Raw genomic sequence first — 22,987 nt, 5'->3', positions numbered from 1 at the left:
AGTGTCACTCTCAGAGTGAAACTCAGTGTGTCACTCACAGTGATACTCACAGTATGTCACTCACACACACAGACAATCACAACAGCAGGGCTTCTGCGTGTAGCCCATTTGCTGCCTGCGCCGCACTGCACATACGTGTCCGCCCCACAATGACGTCATGTAAACAGCGTGAGCCTCCCGCGGGCCAGAAACTACACTTATGTGGGGTTTGTAGCTGGGGGAATGCGGAAAAGGTGCAGTCGCACTTTTCTATCATAAAACAGTCACACCACTTCACAATCTATTCTGTGAAGTCCTTTGAGATGTCCTCCCGACCTGAAAGGCGCTATACCAAATATTTCCACCTGGGGGAGGGAAGGAGAGGCAAGGGGGGGGAAATAAATTGAGAGCTTTTATTTTCACGCCATTATATGAAATTTTATATTTGCAGTGCTGCATATGTTATTAAATTGGTCTATAATAATTTGCAACATTTCAAGGGCGCAATACTGTTCAAATAATGCAAATATCTCGGTGCAGTTGTTAGTGTAATCTATTAATGCAATGTGGGTGCAAATCTCTTATACTACTTAAGAATGAAGAAAACCCTTTTTTGTGCTTATGCAGTTGAAATATCTCACAGGGAATCACTGTAAGTGTGGGATATGTATTTAGGTAAAATGCAGAAGCTGTAAAATGACCACTTTCTCTGGAGGATTGTTGGCTCAGACATTGGGGCATCTTTAATCTCCACCTGAACCTTGATATAACATCTCATCTGGAGGATGCCACCTCTGACAAGGCAACGCTCCCAGTACTGCACTGTCCGGCTGCTTGTCAGACTCCGCCCGCCACTGTGAATCACTCCGGGACGCTACCCCGCATGAAGGGTGCTATATAAGCACAAGTCGTTGTATTCTATAAATGCAAGTTGTAGTTTCATTCATAATAATAATTCAAAGCTCTGCCGCCCGCATACTGGACTCAGCGGTGAGAGCGCTCGCTTTGCAAGTGAGAGACCTGAGTTCAATTCCAGGCAGAGGGCAAAACCTTGGACAAGTTTCCTTACTCCACACAGAGCCTAATAATAATCCCTCCAAAACCAAAAACAATAATAAATTGGTCATTTTCAATCTACGACTGTTTGTGGGACATTGCTGTGCGCAATTGGCTGCCGCGTTCGCCCACAAATATACAGTCACTTCACTTTACAGTGTGTTCTGTGAAGCGCTTTGGGACGTCCTCCCGACGTGAAAAGCGCTATATCAAATGCGAGGATTATTATTATTATTATTGCTGACCCGGACCTCACCGGTGCTGACCCGGGAGCCCCGTCACTGACCCCACACCCGGACAACACAACAGCAAATCACTGTCAACCACTGGGACAGTGAGCCCAGCAGTGACGTCACTGCCCGTCTCGGGAACGGCGACAGTGTTGTGGGTGAACAGGTGAACCGGCACTGTGCGCATGCGTACACGCAGACCCCGCCCCCACGCGGCCCCCGTTGACGCCGTGGAACGCGCTGACGCTGAGGGACGTGATGACGCAGAGCGGAGCGCGAGGCGGTGACGGAGCCGACGCCGGTGCTGAGGGCGGCGCCGGGACACTGCGCGGGGCGGCGGCCCCCGTCACCCACACACACACAGCCACAAACCCGGGGAGGGAGGGGCAGCGCCAGGACCCGGGGCAGAGGGGGAGGGCGAGGCCTGTGAGGAGCGGCAGCAGGTAAATGGGCCGCACTCCCCTCCCCCCACCGTAGGCCTCAGCCCGGGGCCGGCGGTGACCCGGTGGCCGGGGCGGGGCTGCACTGCTCTGGGCAGAGCTGGAGGTCAGAGAGGGTCAGGGCTCGGCCCCCACCGGCCCCAAGACACCCAGTGCTGCTGCTGCTGCTGCTCAGGATTCTCTGTTTAAACTACTCTCCTCAACACCACAACACGTCCTCCTGAGGCGCTGTGTGTAACAACATAATTAATAATAATAATAATAATATCATAATAATAACCCTAACAATCTGCCGATGATAATCGCGGCGCCGCTCATCGCGTCTTCTCGACGCGTTCCCAAGCGCTTCGCGGAATAGACTGTAAAGCGAATTGACTGTGTATTTTTGTGGGCGAAACGCGGCAGCCGATTGCGCACAGCGGCGTCCGCCCCACACGCAGTCGCGGAATGAGCGACTCCGTTTTTTTTTGTGTGTAAATGCAATTATTTGTTGTTGTGCTTAACTCTTCCCTCTCTCCCCCCATCTCCCTCTCCCTTCCTCAGTCCCCAATAATGTTCACCTACAGTACTCTATAAAAGTTCCGCTTGTTGTTCTGCAGTCCGGCATATGGAGAGCGCTACATAAATCCAAGTTGTTGTTGTCCGCCACTGTACCGACAATTTTCAAGAGCAGCTGCAAAATGTTGCGTACGTCCCTCCTTTCAAGGTTATCAGAAGGGGAGGGTGGGGGCTGAGCACTTAATGAATCGAGGCACTGCATGTTTTGACTGCTCGCAGTCGTAGGTCGAAAGGTTATGTGATTGAGTCAGATAGTACACCTCGTGTGTCTGATACTCCTAAGTGAGGGTGCGCCTCAATGCTGGAAGTGACACCCTTTGGACGAGACAAACTAAAGTTCTATTTTATAATTCTTGCATTTGGTACAGCACATTTCATGTCAGGGGGATGTCTCAAAGCACTTTGCAGAATATATTGAAAAAAATGCAGTCACTATTTTCTGGGTGGATGCAGTAGCCTATTTGCATATGGCAGTGTTCTACAAACAACCACAGTACAACAACAACAAGATTACATTTGTATAGCGCCTTACACGTCGGGAGCATGTCCCACGGCGCTGGACAGTGACCAGCATTTCAGACCGAGCTGGGGTCAGGGAGCCAGAGGGGAGGGGAAGGGGGGTGACCGATGATATAATAATAATCCTTGCATTTGATAAAGCGCTTTTCACGTCTTCGCGACGTCTCAAAGCGCTTCACAGAATAGACTGTAAAGTGAATTGACTGTATATTTGTGGGTGAAATGCGGCAGTCAATTGCGCACAGCAGTGTCCCACAAACAGTCGTGGATTGAAATGACCAATTTATGGTCGACGAGGAGGGTTTTGAGGCGGCACTTGAAGGAGGCTAAGGAGGGGGCGAGGCAGAGTGACTGGGGGATGGAATTCCAGTGATTGGGGGCTAAGTGGCTGAAGGCTCTCCTGCCAATGGTGGGGTGGGTTGGTCGGGGGTGTGGAGCCGGCTGAGCGGAGGGAGCGGGCCGGTTGGTAGGGGGTTAGGAGATCACAGAGATAGGGTGGGGCGAGGCCATGAAGGGCTTTGTAAGTGAGGACCAGGATCTTGAACTGGATCCTCTGAAGGATAGGGAGCCAATGGAGTCGGGCGAGAAGAGGGGAGATGGGGTCAAGGAGTTTGGTGCGGGAGAGGACACGGGCTGCAGAGTTCTGGATTATCTGCAGCCTGTGGAGGGAGGAGTTGGGAAGGCCGACAAGCAGGGGGTTTGCATAGTCGAGCCCGGAAGTGAAGAAGGCATGAACAAGAGTTTCAGCGGCCTGAGGGGTGAGGTAGTGGCGGAATTGGGCGATTTTACGATGTAAAGTGAGTGAGCAATTTTATTTGGGAGATTGTTGACCAGGTCACCGGGAGAAGCTCCCTTCACTTTCCAAATAGTCCCTGGGGTATTTAACATCCTCTTGAACGGGCAGTTGTGCCCTCAGTTTAACATCTCATCCGGAGTGTGGTGTCCTGTCGTGTATTGGTTAGAGCGCTCGCCTCGCAAGTTGGGTTTGATTCCCGGCAAACTGTCCACACGCCTCTGTTTGCCTATCAGTAAGTAGGAACCCAGTTGTTATTCGATTGGTGGATCGCTTTCTGGGGATTATATACAAATACAAACAAACAAAAAATAATAATTTGGTCTCTCAATCCACGGCCCACAATCTTCTCAAACTCCATCCCAGCGTTCCTCCGATTCGATCCAGGCTCTTGTTCAAGTAGTGCCTTATTTAACTATTTTTGGTCATCTTTTTCCTCCCAAGTCCCTTTGGCTCCCACGCCCAGCTCAGGTGCCCAGTCAGCAGTGTCGAGCGCGTGGGACATCCATTATATAAATGTAAACTATTGGATATTGGAAGTTGAAGGAAATGTCAATAGATTAACTAGATAACAAACATCATAATCGCCATCAAGATTCTCTTTAATTGTACCTGACGCCCATGTATCTAACCTGTACATCTTTGCAGTTTCAGGAAGCCTTGTTGGGCTGCCCCGGTTCTAGTGTGAGCAATGAGGAGCTGCTGTGTGCTGGGATGGAGTTGTTTGCAGCCTGATATGTTTCCCCGGCTCTTGTCCAAGGGCAGCTGCCTCAGGCAGCACCATCTATCTATATGCTGCTGGAGAAGAAGCAGCTCCACAGTATCGGAGTCGAATATCAGGCCCCTGCCTGGACAGGCCAGGGTTGTGATCTGTGGAGGGGGGATGATTGGCACCTCAGTGGCTTACCACCTGGCCAAACTGGGCTGGAGCGACATTGTTTTGCTGGAACAGGGACGGTAAGAAATTGAAGCGAGGGACCTGTCAAAATGTTGAGAAAAATGATTTGTTGCAGTCAAATCAAACCCACCTCAGTGAAGGGCTGGTAAGCACTACACAGGATGTTCATAAAGTCCTGTTTAATCCCCTTCACCCCCCCCCCTCACCCAACCACCAACAGCTGAAAGACATGGAAGAATGATGATAATTATATCTGGAAGTACTTAATTGTATTCAGTACAAGTGTTTAACTGTATTTAGACGTCTAGAGGATTGGTGTGTGTGAGTGAGCTCCATCATTTTCATGGCAGATAATGATCTGTCGCCATGTTCGGTGCAACATCTTCCATAACATGGATGGAGTGAGTGAGGAGGAAGTTACTGGTGTCAGACATTATTACACTCGACTCATCTGCAACAGAAAATAAATAATCATTGTAAGGAAAAATCAGGGGGTAACGGGACTTTGTGAACACCCTGTAGATAGTGCTGTACTATTTTGAGGAAGGTAAAGGGATTTGGCTAATTTGTCATCTCCATAAGACAGCAGCTGAGGACAGTATGGCCCCCCTACCGGCTGCTGGTTGAGATCAGTGCAGGCTGGGAATGTGGCTTTGCACTACATCAAGTGATTGTTTACTTGCCCATTGGAGGAGCCCCTTGTATATTTTTGTGACTTTTTTAAAAAAAAAATTATATTTATATTTTTGTGGAGTAGCACTCAGCTCGGAAGTGAGAGGATCCTAATTTGATTCCTGGACGGGGCAAAATCTTAGTCAAGTTTTCTTTACTTCACACGCCTCTGTTTACCTTGCAATAAATAGTAACCTGGTTGTCAGTCGATTGCTGGATCACTTTCCGAGGGGTAAAAATCTCTTAAAATAAACAATTGATCACTCAATCCACAACTGATTGTGGGACAGTGCTGTGCGCAATTGGCTGCTGTGTTTCGCCCACAAAATACCAAGTCAATTCACTTTATTAACAACAACTTACACTTATATAACGCCCTCCACACACTGTTACATGATATAATGTATATATAATGCAACCCAACAACGTGATAAGGCGCTATATCAAATGCAAAGATGACTATTATCCACTATGTGAGCGAGAGATTGTGTGTGAGTGAAAGGAAAGGCCCTCCCGCTTGTCCCTGTGTTGAATTGGTTGTGTTGGTTTGGACAGGTTAGCAGCTGGAACCACACGGCTCTGTGCCGGCATTCTGAGCACCGTCAAGCACATCTCAATAGAAACCAAGATGGCCGACTACTCAAACAAACTTTACCAGCAACTGGAGAAAGAGACTGGCGTCAAGATAGGTATTGGCCTTTGGTGTTTTTATAGCCAGTACTGTGTTTCCCAAGGGGTTAAGAATTGAGTTAAGAATTGACGATAAATGATTTCTATGTTATTGTGAAGTTGGTGGATTGACAGCATGCTGGAGCTTGGTGTATTGAGCAGATATAGGATTATTGTGCATTTGGGGTCGATTTTAATTAAGGTGTCTGTACACCTACTTGGGTTTGGGGGGATGTCCACAGTGTAACTATTAACAGAACTGGTCAGCTATTCCTTTTGCCAGGTTACAGCAGGACTGGTTCGATCTCACTGGCTCAGACTCACGACAGACTTATCTCCCTGCGTCGTCTGGTCTCACGATTACAGTAAGTAGGAAAACGGGTAGTCTTTCAGTGGTAAAGCGGCCAAATGATTCTGCAAGTGTGCAGGTTGACCGGGGGGGGTGGGTGGCAGAGGGCTTGTTGTATGGAAGCATCTGAATGCCTTATGTTTTTGAGTTGGAGGGTTGGGTGAAGCCTCCTGCTGCTTCTAAACAGAACGAGCTTCGGATTCTGATTTCTGTGCCAAGGACACTGACATTTGTGTAGCATTCAGAACACTCAGAGTAGTTTGTGTCTGAACAGTGCATCCCAATCCCTAGTAATGAATGTCAGTAACCTACCCAATGACAGGATAGAGAAGCACATTTCCATCTCCACACATTCCATCTCGCTACGCACACTTTCTGTATCTTTACTGCAGGCGTACATTAATAGGGCCTGAAATCTGGTATTGGTGATAGAAAGCCAGAAATGGCATCCTCAATCGGTAATCATTTCTGCACTCTGATGCTGTTGTCTGGTTAGTGTAAGCTGAGTGGAGTTTCCTCAGGTTGGCGCAGCAAGCATCTAGCAGTGATTGGCTGCGACATTTCACCCATAAAATACAGTCACTTCACTTTACAATACATTCTGTGAAGCGCTTTGAGACATCTCGACGATGTGATAAGGTGCTATTTTACATGCAAGGATTATTATTATTTACCACATTTTGTGTTTTCCCCTAAAGTCAGTAGTGCACCCCCCAAACTTTCTTTTCAGACGTAAATTCCCTACTTATCCTATGAAACTGGTTCTGCCAGGTTACAAAAACAATTAGTTTTTTTCCACTGCACATGTGCTGGAAGCTTCACCCGACGATCCAGCTCCCTGAGCCTCCTGGTCTCTCTGGAGAGGATGGTTGAGGCCAGGACACTGGACTCATTTAAGAAGCAACTTATCAAAAAATAGGATAGGCATTATTGGGAGGATGAGATCAAATGGCTTGAAGGTCTTCTTATTTCTCCAGACTGATGGAATAAGCGCACAGTCATAATGGTTTGTGTTTTTTGCTCTCCGGTCAGTGTGCAGTGAATGACTGAAAATGTTTTGTACGTCATGTATTGCCAGGGTGATGGGGGTACCCTGTGACATCATCAGCCCCAAAGAGGTAGCGAAGTTGCACCCCCTGGTGAACATCCACGACCTGGTGGGAGCCATGCACGTTCCCGGGGATGCTGTGGTCTCGACCCCCGACGTGGCCCAGGCTCTAGCCACTGCCGCTGTGCTGAACGGTGAGTCCTCAGTCCGTCTCCACCACATCATTCTGCAGTTATACACGTCAGCTGTGAGGTTATGGACAGCTCATCTTTATTCCATGTCACACATCACGATTGGAGCAAAGGAACGTAAGAAAGTGTCTGGAATGGGGAAAAGGCCATTCACCCCATCAAGCTGCTGCTCCTACAGCCTCAACCACTGTATATCAGGGACCTCAGCTCACCATCCTATCTCCTGGGGAATATATTACTCAGACACTCCCTGACCCTTATTTATCCACTACTCAAACTGCAGCAGAGGAATCATTGCCTTCCCCATCCTGGCAGTCGCTTGCACATGTCATGTCCCAAACTGTATACTGTATCCTGAGATACTGTTACAAAGCTGTAAAGGTCTGACTGTAAGATGCCAATGAAACATGTTGTCATCCACGGTAGGTGTGCAGATACACGAGAGGACCAGTGTCAGTCATGTGACGGTGCAGCAAGGTCAAGTAACCGGAGTTGAAACTGACCGAGGGCAGATGGAGTGTGAATACTTTGTGAACTGTGCAGGGCAGGTAAGCAGCCGTGGGCAGCACTGTATATATGTTGAATAAATGGGAGTGAGGGTGGAGGAGAATAGTGTATGAATGCTCCTTTTCTGTTAGGAATGAACTGCAATAGAAAATGTTCCACCATGGTAACCACTAGGCAATGTTCGCTATAAATGTTAGCCCTTGTCTGGTCTCCTCTGCGTATGTATCTGTAGCCTTTTTACCATTCAAAAGTAAACGCCATTACTTTTTACCATTCCCTTCACGCTGTGCAGTGGAACAGTGCACTGTATTGTTTGAGATATTGTCCTTCAGATGAGATGTTAAACCAAGGTTCTGTCTGCTTGTTCAAGCAGGCATTACAGATGTCATGGCACTATTTGAAAAGAGAAGGTTTTACCCGATGTCCTGGCCAACAAACCCCCAATGAAATTAGTCACTCATTTCACTGCTGTTTGTGGCACATTGTTATGCGCAAAATTGGCTGCTGCATTTGCCCACAAGAACCCAGTGAATATCCTGTGAAGCTCTTTGGGACGTCCTCCTGGAAAGGCACTGTACAAAGCAAGCCTTATTATGATTATTTGGATCCGAGCAACTCCGGATTTGCTGACACTTGTCCTCTCCTCTCTCTGGTCAGTGGGCCTATGAACTGGGGCTGGTGAGCGAAGCGCCTGTAACTGTCCCATTACACCCGTGTGAACATTTTTACCTGGTGACGCGACCCCTGAAGGAAGCACTCAGCCCTGAGACGCCAGGTAAGAACGACGGCCTGAGACCGTGCTGTGTGCTGCCGGCTTTTCCTAAGGATCGTTTTGTATTTAGAAATTCCCTACATCATTTTCAGGAGTGCAATAGCCCTTTGCGAAAGGGCGAGTTTGCTATTCTGATTGCAGAGGAAAGTTTCATTAAGCAAAACATTGAGATCTGAAGGGTTTAAAGCATGTCTGGTCAATGAACTGGAAAAAAAAAACTTGTGGAGAAAGGGATTGAAGTTTTGAGGCTTCCCTTTCTGTCTGCACTTGTCTGTACTTTGGCATTTTTCCCAGTCTGGGATGAGAGATTTATTGAATGTTCTGCCAAACTAGTTCACTTACAACTCCTGGAATCATTAGAATTATACAGCACAGAAGTAGGCCATTTGGCCATTGTGTTTGTGTCGACTCTTTGAAAAGAGCTATCCAAATCAATCCCACTCCCCCGCTCTCTCTCCATAGCCCTGCAATTTTGTCCTCCCCAAATAATTATCTATTTCTCTCTTAAAAGTTGCTATTGAATTGGCTTCCTACCCTTTCAGGCAATGCATTCCAGATCCGAACAACTCAATGTGTGGAAAAAAAAATTCTCCTCACCTCCCCTTTTTTGTTAACAATTATTTTAAATCGGTGTCCTCAGGTTATCGACCAGTGGAAATAGTTTCTCCTTGTTCACCCTATTGAATCCCCTCATAATTTTGAAAACTTCTAATAAGTCTCCTCTTAACCTTCTCTGCTCCAAGGAGAATAATCCCAGCTTCTCTAGTTGCTTCTGATAACTGAAGTCCCTCAATCCTGGTACCATCCTGGTAAATCTCCTTTGCACCCTCTCCAATGCCTTGACATCCTTTCTAAAGTGTGGGGCCCAGAACTGAACACAGTAATCTAGCTGAGGCCTAACCAGTGTTTTATAAAGGTTCGTCATAACTTCCTGACTTTTGTATTCTATGCGCCTGTTTATAAAGCCTCGTATCCTATATGCTTTTTTAGCTTTATCTACCTGTTCTGCCACTTTCATAGATTTACTTATATGAACCTCCAGGTCTCTCTGTTCCTTCATTCCCTTTAAGATTCTACCATCAGCTTATATTGCCTCTCCATTCTTCTTCTCAAAATGCATCACTTCGCATTTCTCCACATTAAACTTTATCTGCCACGTGTCTGCCCATTTTACCAGTCTGTCTATGTCCTCTTACAGTCTGCTACTATCCTCCTCACTCTTTACTACTTTTCCTAGAGGCCTAAAAACTGTGTGTCAATAGCCCAACCATCTTATATGGACATTTAACGTAGTGTATAAAGTCCTATTGCTCTTTGAAATTATCTCTTTCTCTCACCCCTTATTCTGAACTGGCTTGAATGCCAATCATCCTTCAGTTCCCACACACAATCTCTCCTTACCCTGAACGTGCTGTGTGTAGCTGTGCTGTGCTTCTTTCTCAGTCATAGTAGATCTGGATGGGAGAATCTACATCCGCAGCTGGCAGGGCGGCGTGCTGTCTGGAGGCTTTGAGAAGAATCCCAAACCCATCTTCACAGAGGGCAGGAATCAACTGGAATTCCAGAGCCTCCAGGAGGACTGGGATCACTATGGTATATGGAGGAGGGGAACCGGAGGCAGGGAGGGAGAGTGATTAAAGCAAAGAGTTTTGTGTGTGTGTGTGAGATTCAGTCAGGGTTTCTGCTCTTATTTGCTATGAGTCACTCCATGTTGAAACACCACGATAGTGTAGTGGTTACAGCATTCGCCTTGCAAGCAAGAGGATCTGGGTTTGATTCCCGGGCAATGCGAAACCTTAGACACGTTTCCTTACTCCACACGGCTGTTTACCTAGGTTACATCGGAACCCGGTTGTTAGTTGATTGGCGGATCACTTTCCAGGGGTAATAATCCCTCTAAAAAAATTGGCCATTCAATGCACAACTGTTTGTGCACAATTGGCTGCTAGCCACAAAATACACAGTCAATCCACTTTGCAACATATTCTGTGAAGTGCTTTGAGACGTCTCAATGACATAATAAGGTGCTGTATCAAAAAAGCAAGGATTATGACCAATTATGAGAGTGCAGGATTGGGCTCCCACATTCCACGCTGACGATCAAGCGTGAGCAATGGCCACTTGGCTGAGGTACCAAAGGCGAGGTTACTCGCTGAAGCTGTCCCCGGCACGAGATAGTGCCCACTGCGGGTAGAGGAGACAGGCAGATAAGGAAGGAAGGATGATTTCAGCGAAAACACCTGTGGTGTGAAGCCTGTGCAGGGGGTGTGAGGGAGGGAGGGAGGGAGGTGAGGAACGCTGTGTCTGGTTCCTCACACTGTTTCCCTGTGGCAGAGCCCCTGCTCAGTGCGTTGCTGCGGCGAATGCCAGGGCTGGTGACCACTGAGATCCTACAGCTGGTCAACTGCCCAGAATCTTTCACTGCCGACATGAGGTGCATCATGGGAGAATCCCCGGCCGTCCGCAACTACTATGTCTTGGCAGGAATGAACTCGTCCGGTTTGTCCTTCGCAGGAGGAGCTGGGAGGTGAGCGGCTGCTGTGTCAGGACATCGCACCAGTCCTTGTCGGGCTCCACTGGCTCCCTATTGCTGAACAGATCACTCTCCTCTTCAAATCTCTTCGTGCCCTGGCACCTCCCGACCTGCCAACCCGCTACCCACTGCCTCCGCTCGACTGGCTCCGACTTCCTGCTTGTCCCTCGTGCCCTCTTTTCCACCATCGGCGGCTGCACGTTCAGCCATTACGCCCCAAAACTCTGGAACACCCTTCCTCTATTCCTCCACCTTGCCAACTCCTTCCTGATCTTCAGTTGCGTCTGAAGACCTTCCTCTTCGACTGTGCCTACGGTCACCTCACCTCACCCCTCCTCCTGGCTCAGTGTCATGCTCTGCCACTGTCAAGCGCTCTGGGACGCTACCCTGTGTGAGGGGTGCTATATAAAAGCAAGTTGTTATTGTTGGGGCAGGAGAAACATGGAAATGTTTTCACACGCAGAGTTGTGTCCCGACCTCTCAATGTGATAGCCACTATACCAAATAGAAGGATTATTATAATTAAAATAGAGAACGGCTTAATTTATCAGTCTGGCTCAGCTGCCAATGGATGGCCTTAAACCAAGACTTGAGCTCATAGTCCCGGTTAACACTTCAGTGCAGTCCTCAGCAAGTGCCTGTGAGTCCTGCAGATGTTGATGCACGCACTTCTAGTGTATCCAACATCCAGCTTTTCACCATTCGAGACTTTCTGCCTTGGACTACACTGAACTCTCAACCTGGACACTGCTTTCTCTTTCCTGCTGCAGGTACTTGGCTGAGTGGATGGTCCACGGCTACTCCTCAGAGAATGTTTGGCCGCTGGACATCAAACGCTTTGGTGCCCTGCAGAGCAGCCGCACGTTTCTCCGCCACCGTGTCATGGAGGTGATGCGTAAGTTACAACAAATTGTGTTTATATAACGCCGTTCACGTGGGGCAGCGTCTTGCAGTGCTTAACAGTGGCGGGGCCTGACACCGAGCCAGGGGGAGAGAGGTGACCGTAAGTACAGTCAAAGACGAAGGTCTTCAGTCATGATCTAAAAGAGGGGAAGGAGGGGGCAAGGCAGAGGGATTGGGGAGAGAATTCCAAAGCTTTGGGGGGTTGTGACTGAAAGCACACCCGCCAATGGTGGAGCGGAAGGAACGAGGGACAAGCAGGAGGCTAAAGCCAGCCGAACGGAGACAGCGGGTGGTGGAGTGGGGACAAAGCAGATTAGGGAGGTGCCAGGTTACAGGGAAACTGACACGTGAACGCGATTCCTCGAAGCAGATTCAGGGCCAGACTCGATGTTGGATGTTCTCTTGTGAGGTGCATTGTGAGCAGCAAATGTGAAGCTGTGAGGGAGGTAAGGAAGCAAAAGAGGTTGCTGTTGCTGCTCAATTTACGCTGTGTTCTAAGGGCACGTGTTTAAGCAAACTGTTGCTTTTGGCGTCATCTGTGATTTTGGCTACGTTTGGGATGCTACAATTAGCCTCAGATCCCCTGAAAATCAGCCAGTGTTCGTGCTCCTGATCACTGTCCAGGAGCCGCTGCTGGCAGCTTGTTGTGTGTGTGTCTGTGTGGTGGGGAAGGACGGGATCAGCCTCACCTTGCAGTTAACCAGCCTGCAAACACTGCATCGAGGCTCATATCTGAATAGCGGCTATTTTGCTGAAGAACTGGAGGTAGCCAGTGGAAGAAAAAATAAGTTGTACACGTTTAGCAGAGGCCACGAGGAAGGGAGTGAGATTGACAGAAATATATTACCAATGATAATCTTAGTGAGGAGCTGTGGTTATTGGGCTCAAACCCTTGGGTAGAGCCTCATTTTGGCTTGTTTCAATGTCCAGCGGCTGATTTGGGCCTGTGCATGGGTTGACTTCCAGAGATAGGTAGGTGACGAATGTTTGAAGAGAAAGTGGGCCGACCGACTGATTGTTAATGCTGCTCCTCTCTGTCCTGCTCCCACCACAGCTCTGATCTATGAGCTGAAGGTTCCTCGTTGGGATTTTCAAACGGGCCGACAGCTGAGGACCTCCCCGCTGTATGACCGACTGGACGCGCAGGGCGCTCGCTGGATGGAAAAACACGGATTCGAGAGAGTCAAGCACTTCGTCCCACCGGGGAAAGGCAAGTGGGGGTCACGGACCCCAAAAGTAAATGGGACCTCTGTTTAGATTTAGACCTGTTCGGGTAGCAAACGGTTAGCTCGGAACCTTACCGTTGATGGAGAGGTTCCTGGCTGGACGAGGTGTGACCTTGCCCAGCAATGGTGGGTCCTCGCCCAATGTGACCAGCTATCAGTCTGCAATTGTTTCCATTCCTTGCTGTGCAACTGGCTGTTGCCATATTAGAAAATAGAACAAAAGTGTACATTGTTTCTTTAAAAATAACTACAGCACATGGGAATTTGTTGGTCTGTGCCAACGTGTCTAACGGTGAGGTCTGATGCTGGGCGCTCACAAGCGTTACAACTCAATCTGTCAGTCGCTGAGGTCGCTTCTTATGTCTCGTCTCAGATCTACTGGAGTTGGAACAGAGTAAAACCTTCCACAAACCCGACTGGTTTGACATCGTAGGGTCGGAGGTCAAGTGCTGCAAGGAGGCCGTTTGTGTCATTGACATGTCGTCTTTCACCAAGTATGAGCTGAGCGTAAGTGTCTGTCTGAGCGTAAGTGTCTGTCTGAGCGGCCAAAAGATAATGTGTTTTGAAAAACATGGTGATGTGCGACTGAGGGATGTGAAATACCCAATATAAATGCCTTATTAAGCTAATTCTCTTGTTTGGAATTACAAAGTGCTGTTCAGCTCTGTGATAATAACAATAATCCTGGCATTTTATATAGCACCTTGTTACGTCGTTGAGATGTCTCAAAGAGCTTCATAGAATATAATGTAGAGTGGATTGACTGTATTTTGTGGGCGAAACAGGACAGCCAATTGCGCACAGCAATGTCCCACAAACCATCGTGAAGGGTTGAGTGACCAAATTTATTTCATTTTTCATAATTTTTAATTAACAACTGGGTTCCATGCCCCAAACCTGGGGACCACTCCTTTCCCTACCCCCCCACCTGCGAGTCTCTGAAAAAGTCTTGAATGTTTCAAATTCTGAGATTCAGAGAAATTGTGCAGATTGATATACCTAATAATAATAATAATCCTTACATTTGATATAGCGCTTTTCACGTCTTCTAGACGTCCCAAAGCGCTTCACAGAATATACTGTAAAGTGAATTGACTGTATACTTGTGGGCGAACACGGCAGCCAATTGCGCACAGCAGTCCCACAAACAGTCGTGGATTGAAAATATCTGCCAGTTTTCAAGAGAAATGCTTGTTTTAATGTGATGGCAATGGTATTAAAATTGGTGAATTTGAGGGTAGGAATGCAACCTTAATGGAGGTTGTGAGCGAGGGAGGGAGGGTTGGAGCTGGGAATGATTGACGCTGTCTGTCCGCTCCAGTCCTCCGCTGACCAGGCTCTGGAGATGCTGCAGCATCTGTGCTCCAATGACCTGGATGTTCCTGTGGGACACATCGTGCACACAGGGATGCTGAACGAACACGGTGGCTATCAGAACGACTGCAGTGTTGTGAGAATCAACAAACGCAGGTACTTGTGTACATGTCTGGCAGTCCATGGGGTGAGCAGAGCAACAGACACCAGGAGAGGGATAGACTTAAAACCTAGTGTTGGAGCTATATCTTCACCGCTTCCTCTAACTACAGTACAAGGATTGTCACTGCAGTTTGTTCTTAAATGTTCAGCAGGAGACAAGAGAGTTTGTTGACTTGTGTGGGTAATTTACCTTACCATGTGCTGTGTGCATTAACAATGCAGTCATTTACTGTGAATCAACATCTTGTCTGAACCAAACAAGGGAGGCCCAGAGTGTTAAAGGAAAGACTAACTGCTTACACAGTGTTGGTGGAAAGTCAATTGAAATGATTAAGACCTGCAATAAAGCGGCTGTGAAGCCCAAAGCGGAGCAGATACGTAAAGACCTGGTTAATGTCTTTGAGGAAATGAAGCTAGAATCTGCCCACTGTTCGCTCTGCGGTCAGATGGAGTGAGCACTGTGATGTGCTATGCTATAATGTGGAGCGCTGTGTAGTGCGTTTCTGATGCCTCGACCGAATCGTGCAGGGCATCTGGACACAACATCACTCTGTAAATGTGACGCTTTGTTTTTCTTGTCAGTTTCTTTATCGTCTCCCCCACAGACCAGCAGGTGCACTGTTGGTCCTGGCTCAACCAGCACATGCCCAAAGACAGCCAGCTACAGCTGGAGGACGTGACCTGGAAATACACAGGTACTGCACAGTTAAAGCGAGTGTGTGTGTCTGTGTGTGGGGAGGGGATTATATATATACTGCACACTTATGGGTGGGGATATACATGTACGGCATGCTTACAGTGGGGGCAATAATAATCTTTGCATTTGATACAGTGCCTTATCATGTCTTCGAGACGTCTCAAAGCGCTTCACAGAATATACTGTAAAGTGAATTGACTATATTTGTGGGCGAACGCGGCAGCCAATTGCGCACAACAGTGTCCCACAAACAGTCATGGATTGAAAATGACCAATTTATTATTGTTTTGGGTTTTGGAGGGATTATTATTAGGCTCTGTGTGGAGTAAGGAAACTTGCCCAAGGTTTCGCCCTCTGCCTGGAATTGAACTCAGGTCTCTCGCTTGCAAAGCGAGTGCTCTAACCTCTGAGCTACAGGAGCTACATTGTTGGGATAGCTTCAATTTATTGTCAATCAGAGCCCCCTGGTCCTTTTCCATACATATAATTTTCCTTTCAAACAATAGTCCCTCCAGGATTTTTTGTCCCCATGTGAAGTACTTTACATTTATCCACATTGAATTTCATCTGCCACTGATCTGCCCAGTTCCCAAGTATGTTCAAATCCTCCTGTAACCTATCTTGTTCAGCCTTGCAATCTACCACCTTCATTAGTTTGGTGTCATCTGCAAACTTAGCCACTGTGCTTACGACTCCTAGTTCCAGATCATTTATAAAAATATAAAACAAGAGGTCTCAAAACAGACCCTTGTGGAACTCCACTGGTAACATTTTCCCAGTCTGATGACATTCCCTATACCACGACCCTCTGGGTTTTTCTGGTCAACAAGTTCAGGTTTTCTGGTCAACAAGTGGAGTCCTGCAGCTCAGTGGTTAGAGCACTCGCTTTGCAAGTGAGAGACCTGAGTTCAATTCCAGGCAGAGGGCGAAACCTTGGGCAAGTTTCCTTACTCCACACAGAGCCTAATAATAATCCCTCCAAAACCACAAACAATAATAAATTGGTCATTTTCAAATCCATGACTGTCTGGGACATTGCTGTGCGCAATTGGCTGCCGCGTTCGCCCACAAATATACAGTCAATTCACTTTACAGTATATTCCGTGAAGCGCTTTGGGACGTCCTCCCGACGTGAAAAGCGCTATATCAAATGCAAGGATTATTATTATTATATATCCATTGTAATATATGCACGTACAAGGAGTGACACAGTGAGGCTCTCGCTCAGTGTTGGTGTTACTGTGAGGCTCTCACTCAGTGCTGCTGTTATTGTGAGGCTTCACTGGGTGCTATGATGTGTAACCAGGTATTTTCTGTTTGTATTTTCTAGCACTGAACCTGATCGGTCCCCGTGCAATGGATGTTCTCTCTGAGCTGTCCTATGTACCCATGACTCCAGACCACTTTCCCTCGCTCTTTTGTAAGGTGCGTAAATAGAAATTCTCAATAAGTTTGGAGGAGGTGGAACAGACAGACCTGAGGCTGAGTAGCTCTGAGCTCCGTAGTTCTTCTCCCATTGTGACAATTGCAGATTACTGTTAATGAAAAGGGTTTGTGTCACTGTCCTGTATCTTGCTCTAGGCTTCTATTTTGCACATTCAGTCCAGTCCAGTGGAGTCCTGTAGCTCAGTGGTTAGAGCACTCGCTTTGCAAGTGAGAGACCTGAGTTCAATTCCAGGCAGAGGGCGAAACCTTGGGCAAGTTTCCTTACTCCACACAGAGCCTAATAATAATCCCTTCAAAAACCAAAAAAACAATAATTAATTGGTCATTTTCAATCTACGACTGTTTGTGGGACATTGCTGTGCGCAATTGGCTGCCGCGTTCGCCCACAAATATACAGTCAATTCACTTTGCAGTATGTTCTGTGAAGCGCTTTGGGACGTCCTCCCGACGTGAAAAGCGCTATATCAAATGCAAGGATTATTATTATTATTATTATTACCTTCCTGTTTTCCTGTACACAATTACCATGTAAGAAAGAAGCATTTTAATTGTCATTTATGAAGTTCTTGCCTCCATGCTACTGGAACAGCCTGACTTAGCCCTTGGCTCAGTCCCTGCTGATTACTATGGAGCATTGCTTTTTTGGTGGCATTGTATTGTTCTCATCACATGGTCAGACCTTTGCTGTCAGGTTTCTATCAGCCTCATCACTCCACGTGCAGTTCTATCACACGCATTCCTGTAGGTGGGACAGCTCATGTCCCCACCCTGTAATAATGTACAACGGTTGAAGGAGCCAATACAATAGTGGGTGGCCACAGGCGGGAATAGTATGGGGGGAGCCTTCTCCCAACTGTCTGCGTTCCGTCACTCGTACTATATAAGTGCTTCTGTTTAGAGCTTCAGAACTGTGTCCTCCTCTTCGGCAATCTCCAGCAAGGAAAGCAAGCCAGTGTATAGCCCACTTAGCAATGCACTGAACCTCATCCACACATTAATTAATAATTGATCTCCAGGGTGAGGTGTGTGTTGTGTGTAAGACTACTAAGGGTGACGTGTGAATCTACAATCACATGGCAGAGGTGATTGGGAAGTTTATTTGTGTATAGTGTGTTTAATGTGTCCATTTCCTCTGCCTCACTGTTTTAACAGGAGATGAGTGTGGGATATGCTAACGGGATCCGGGTGATGAGTATGACACACACTGGAGAGCCTGGCTTCATGCTTTACATCCCCATTGAGGTGAGCACTGCTGCAAGTCTGGAGTCTGACTGCGCAAGGGGTTTTGTTGTGACATTTTATTCTAATAACTGCTTCAGTGTGGATTACTTTCTATGGCCTAAGCGCCTGGAGATGCTGCCCCATGAAGGCGCTATATAAATGCATGTTGTTGTCGGCCTAATGTTTGTGCAAATCCAATTTACAAAATGTGTGCGATAATCAGTTGAATGTTAACCTCTTGGGTAAGGGTTTATAGAACAGGTGTAGTGGTTGACAGTTGTCTGTGTTTGTGTGTTTCAGTATGCTCTGCACGTGTACAATGAACTGATGAGTGTTGGGCAGAAGTACGGGATCCGGAATGCTGGGTATTATGCCCTCCGCAGCCTGCGGATCGAGAAGTTTTTTGCCTTTTGGGGTCAGGACCTCGACACATTTTCAACTCCGTTGGAGTGTGGCCGTGAATTCAGAGTCAAGTTTGACAAGGTACGTTTCTTTTCCTATAGGTTAACTGAGCAGAAGCTACAAAATTTCACAATAATTTAAGTCAATACCGCCCTTTCTCCAATCTACACCGCCCTCCCCTCAGCTAACTCAGGCTTGCTGTGTGTTCCCTGCCTGTCATACTTGCCAATTCTACTAATCTCTGGAACTCCCTCCGTGTCGCCCCTTCTGTATCAGTCTTAAGACCCATCTTAAAACGTGCCTCTTTGACTGCACAGATGGTCACTTCTCCCTCCCCGGCTTCTATCTCTCCACTGTAAGACTCTCCCAAGACATTATTCTACATGAATGGTGCTATATAAATGCAAGGGGTTGTTTTGCTCTGATGGCGAGTATGTGAAATTTACATACCACAGTACACAGAAAAAACTATGAAATGACACACAGCTGTGCAGTAGGTTTAGAAAGAACTTATATTTTTATGGCATTTCCCAGGTAATTATTGCTAAGTATTATGACTGTATTTGTAAACTTACTTTTTCAGACAGATCTGGAGAGAATGTTTTGAGATGTTCAGCACCAGGCTCATGTGCTGGTAGTTTCTGGTTTGCCACGAGAGTGCTGTATATGAAGGTGGTTAGAGGTGATCTTTCACTACTAAAATCTAGAGCCAAGTGGCTGAACAGTGAGAAACCAAGCCTGACTGACTTCATTTTGGCATCTCAGATAGAATAGAGTTGATGTAAGAGTTTCTGAGTAATGGAGAGCCCCCTTTGATGTCTTTTAGCTTTGGATACTCTCTGCCCAGAGTCGATAGTCACTAACCATGCTGCTTTGGTTTTCACCGTTCTGTCTTTGTGGGGTCAACGTGCTTTTGTTTCAGGGGACAGATTTTATTGGCCGTCAGCGCTGTTGAAGCAGAGACAGGAGGGGGTTTGCCGTCGATTCACAATGTTTATCCTGGAAGATCATGATGTTGACCTGGACCTTTGGCCGTGGTGGGGTGAACCTATCTACAGGAACGGCAAGTACGTGGGCATGACGACCAGCAGTGCCTACAGCTACACACTGGCCCGTCACGTCTGCCTGGGCTTCGTGCACAACTACGGCGAGGGCACCGGGGACAAACTCGTGGTCACAGCCGAGTTCATCAATCGCGGTGATTACGAAATTGATATTGCCGGCCAGCGCTTCCGGGCCAAGGCCAAACTCTACCCATTCAGCTCCCTCTTTGCACAGAAACTGAGGAAGGACGAGATGGAACTGAGCAGCTTTCAGGGTAAATAAGAGACGAGACACCTTGGCCAGGTTCTAGGGGATGGTGGTCTGCACTGTCAGTGCACGGTAGGTGTAGTTGCTGTGCATTGTATTGGTACATTGCTACCTCTCACATTTATACCTTCATTGTACAGAGAGAAGCATCAGGTGTGCCGAGTCGTGCTCGAGGGCAGGTTTTGTTGGTGAAAACAGGTGAAATGTATCATCATTGGCATGGACACTGCACTCTACCTGGAGGCTTGCCATGTTTAATGTTATGAATAGAATTTGAATCATCACTGTTTGATGGTACATCCTGTGTTTTAAATGCACCCAGATGAGCACAGGCCTGTCCTTGTACTGAAAGCATTTTACCTTCATTCTACCCACTCCCCTGTTGCAGCAAATCAGTCACTTCTGGTGCTTGTTAACCACCTCTTCCAATTTACATTGTTTCATTGCTTAACCTTTGAAATAAGGCAATGAATTCAGGATTGACAACCTATGTATTTGCTGATGATTCTGCTGTTAAAAAAGGTACAAAACTAGAGCCAGGTGTAATGTGGAGAATACATTGCAGGACCTCCTGTGTGGGAAGAATGTAAACTTTTAAGGGAGCCATGCCCATGATTTCTGCCTTTTGGACATTGTTCAATTTATCCATGTGTAGCCATCAAACACACTTGTTGTAGATGGTCTGACTTTAATTGTGTATAATTGTTACCTGATCCTGACTGCAACATGACTTTGATTTGGTTGCTGGTTATCACAATGCTGCTTTGTATCCTAAGCAGGACATCAGATTTGACTACCTAATGGAAGAGGAGATATGAAAGGGAATCCCACCAAATAACTGGGTTCTTACAATTTATAACTGAGCTAGATTAAGATCTTGGGTTTATGATAGATGCATGTGATGCCTGAGCACACAGCCCAGCACTGGGCATGTTGTAGTAGCTCACAGTATATGCATTGGGAAGATTAATTAGCAGGGACAGAATTGTTTAAAATCACTGTGTGTTTAATATAAAATTTGGAAATATTACAAGCATTTTTTGCTGCTTGTGTGCTACTTCTCATTGAATAGCCCAAATTATGTTACACCTCTACCCATCACTTGTTCACCCTCCTGTGATGTGGACATTAGCTTTGAAAGTCAGTCTCAATGGTCCTCCTGAGTCTTATTCAGAAGTGGACATAGGACAAAACAATTATTTTCTGCAATCCTCGTGACAGGGCTGATATCAATTAATTTTAACAACACCCCAATGCCCCACTGCGCTCCCCATTACTGGGGCTCTCCTTATGCCACATAAAGAACTGTCTGTCCTGTGACACAGGGCTACAGGTACTTGTGAGCCTGCCCACTGAAAGTGGTTGAATCGTGAATGGGGTTCAGCTGAAGCACAGCAATTGGAAACCAGGGAAAACATAAGGTACGTCTTACAGAAGCATTTTGAGGTCAGCAGAGGAGGGGGGCAAACAGCCACACAAAATGTTTTTCAGCCAGAATACTGCAATTACTAAGTATTCAGAGCTGTTATTTTATTGTATCTAACTAGTGAATGTACTGTACATAAACTATTTAATGTTTCTGTTGCTTTTAATCTGTAAAATAGAGGATTATTTCCAAAGTACTGTTTGTTTCTTTTAGTTTTTTTTCCTATATTTGATCTCAGCCTGGTTCAGTTGGTAGCTCTCACCTCGTGAGTCTAAGGTTGTGTGAAGAACTCAGATTAGGCATTAGTATGCAATAGGTATGTGCATTGTTGGAGGTGCAGTCTTTCAGATGAAACGATACACCAAGGTCCTGTCTACCTGTTCAGGTAGATCTTAAAAGATCCCATGGCACTATTTGAAAAGAGAAGGAGTTTCTCCCGGTGTCCTGGCCAACAATTCCCAAATAAAATTAATTATTCACTTTGTGGCTTTGTGGGACATTAATAAACCCAGTTTGGCTGCCTACCAATTCATAGTCACTCCACTTTACAGTAAAACCTGTGAAGTGTTTTGACGAGGTGCTATATCAAATGCAAAGATTATTATAATGGATATGGGAGGGAAAGGGTGAAGACAGAGTTAAGTGGAAGGAGGGAGAGAACGAATGGAAGCATCAAGGGAGCAGAGCATGAGGGGCTGAATCAAAATTATGCATTTAATAAAGGTTTAGGTAATTCCAGGATCAAAAATACTGCTAGTACAGAACCTGCCCCCTGTGGAGGTCAGTGAAATGGGAGAAAAGATCAGCTTTGTAATATATGCATCCAGATATCCCATATCCAGATATAGGAAGAAAGGCTCACACATTCTCACAATCTCCTGCTGTGGCCCTGTTTACTCCAAAATAGCCAGATAGGCTGAATAAATTAATATTTGACCAGGAAATCTAAAGCCAACAATTGAAATTCTTAGCCAGTGCGATAAACACTTAACTGTACAACTTAGCGTATCCTCAGTAGAGGTATGTTTAATGCCTTGACTGCCTTCCATTTTCTTGAGAAAGTCGAAAAGGTTTAACATGTACAGAGAAGGAACGTAGCACAAACTCTTGTCCTCCTGCTTCTCATTTCCTCCTCAAACTGCAGGTGCTCTGCAAGTGAAAAATACATCCAGTGTCACTGATGAGCCAGTCAGGCTGTTAACATTGTCTCCTCAGAGTCAGATCAACTCCAGGGGAGTCATTAACTCTTCAACTCCCTCCCAGATCTTTTTTTAGATTCATTAACCTTGGAAAGAAGAGGGGATCCACTGGGATTTCAATCGATTCAATCCGGGTCCAAAACCAAACTGTACATTTAGTAAATGAATGTTCTGCTGTGCTAAATGTGTGTGTGTTCTCAGGTAGTCAGACTGCAGATCAGGGATACATGGGTTTCCTGATAACTGACCCAGTTTATTTTAGCAGAGGATCCTATGATCCAGCCAGTTTGAAACGTATCAGCTCACCCTCTCTCCCTGCGCCTGGTCTGGTTTCTGTGAAGGAATGGGAAACACAATGTGAAGAATGAGGCTTGTCCAGTCTCTGGCTGTTCATCTCTCCGAGCCGATTCCAGTTCTTTTTGCCTGAGATAGAAATGAACATGTTTGAGATACTGTCTTTATGAAG

At 46.6% G+C, this 22,987-nt stretch overlaps 1 protein-coding gene across 1 annotated transcript; it reads left to right on the top strand.

Moving 5' to 3' along the window:
• The first annotated feature begins 1,643 nt into the window (after positions 1–1,643).
• Positions 1,644–21,518, top strand: pdpr (pyruvate dehydrogenase phosphatase regulatory subunit). Its single transcript, XM_007904678.2, is given in 19 exon segments — positions 1,644–1,708; positions 4,224–4,532; positions 5,701–5,834; positions 6,098–6,179; positions 7,242–7,405; positions 7,829–7,950; positions 8,567–8,684; positions 10,125–10,274; positions 11,016–11,208; positions 11,985–12,109; positions 13,172–13,327; positions 13,717–13,850; positions 14,665–14,813; positions 15,402–15,514; positions 16,847–16,941; positions 18,115–18,204; positions 18,484–18,666; positions 19,508–19,526; positions 19,529–21,518. Coding segments are annotated over 18 exon segments (2,676 nt in total). The 5' UTR covers positions 1,644–1,708; positions 4,224–4,266; the 3' UTR covers positions 19,912–21,518.
• Positions 21,519–22,987: the final 1,469 nt, after the last annotated feature.

Source organism: Callorhinchus milii, unplaced genomic scaffold (genome assembly GCF_018977255.1).
Source record: "Callorhinchus milii isolate IMCB2004 unplaced genomic scaffold, IMCB_Cmil_1.0 Scaffold14, whole genome shotgun sequence".
Classification (NCBI taxonomy): Eukaryota; Metazoa; Chordata; class Chondrichthyes; order Chimaeriformes; family Callorhinchidae; genus Callorhinchus; species Callorhinchus milii.
This window is presented reverse-complemented; position numbering and strand designations above follow the sequence as displayed.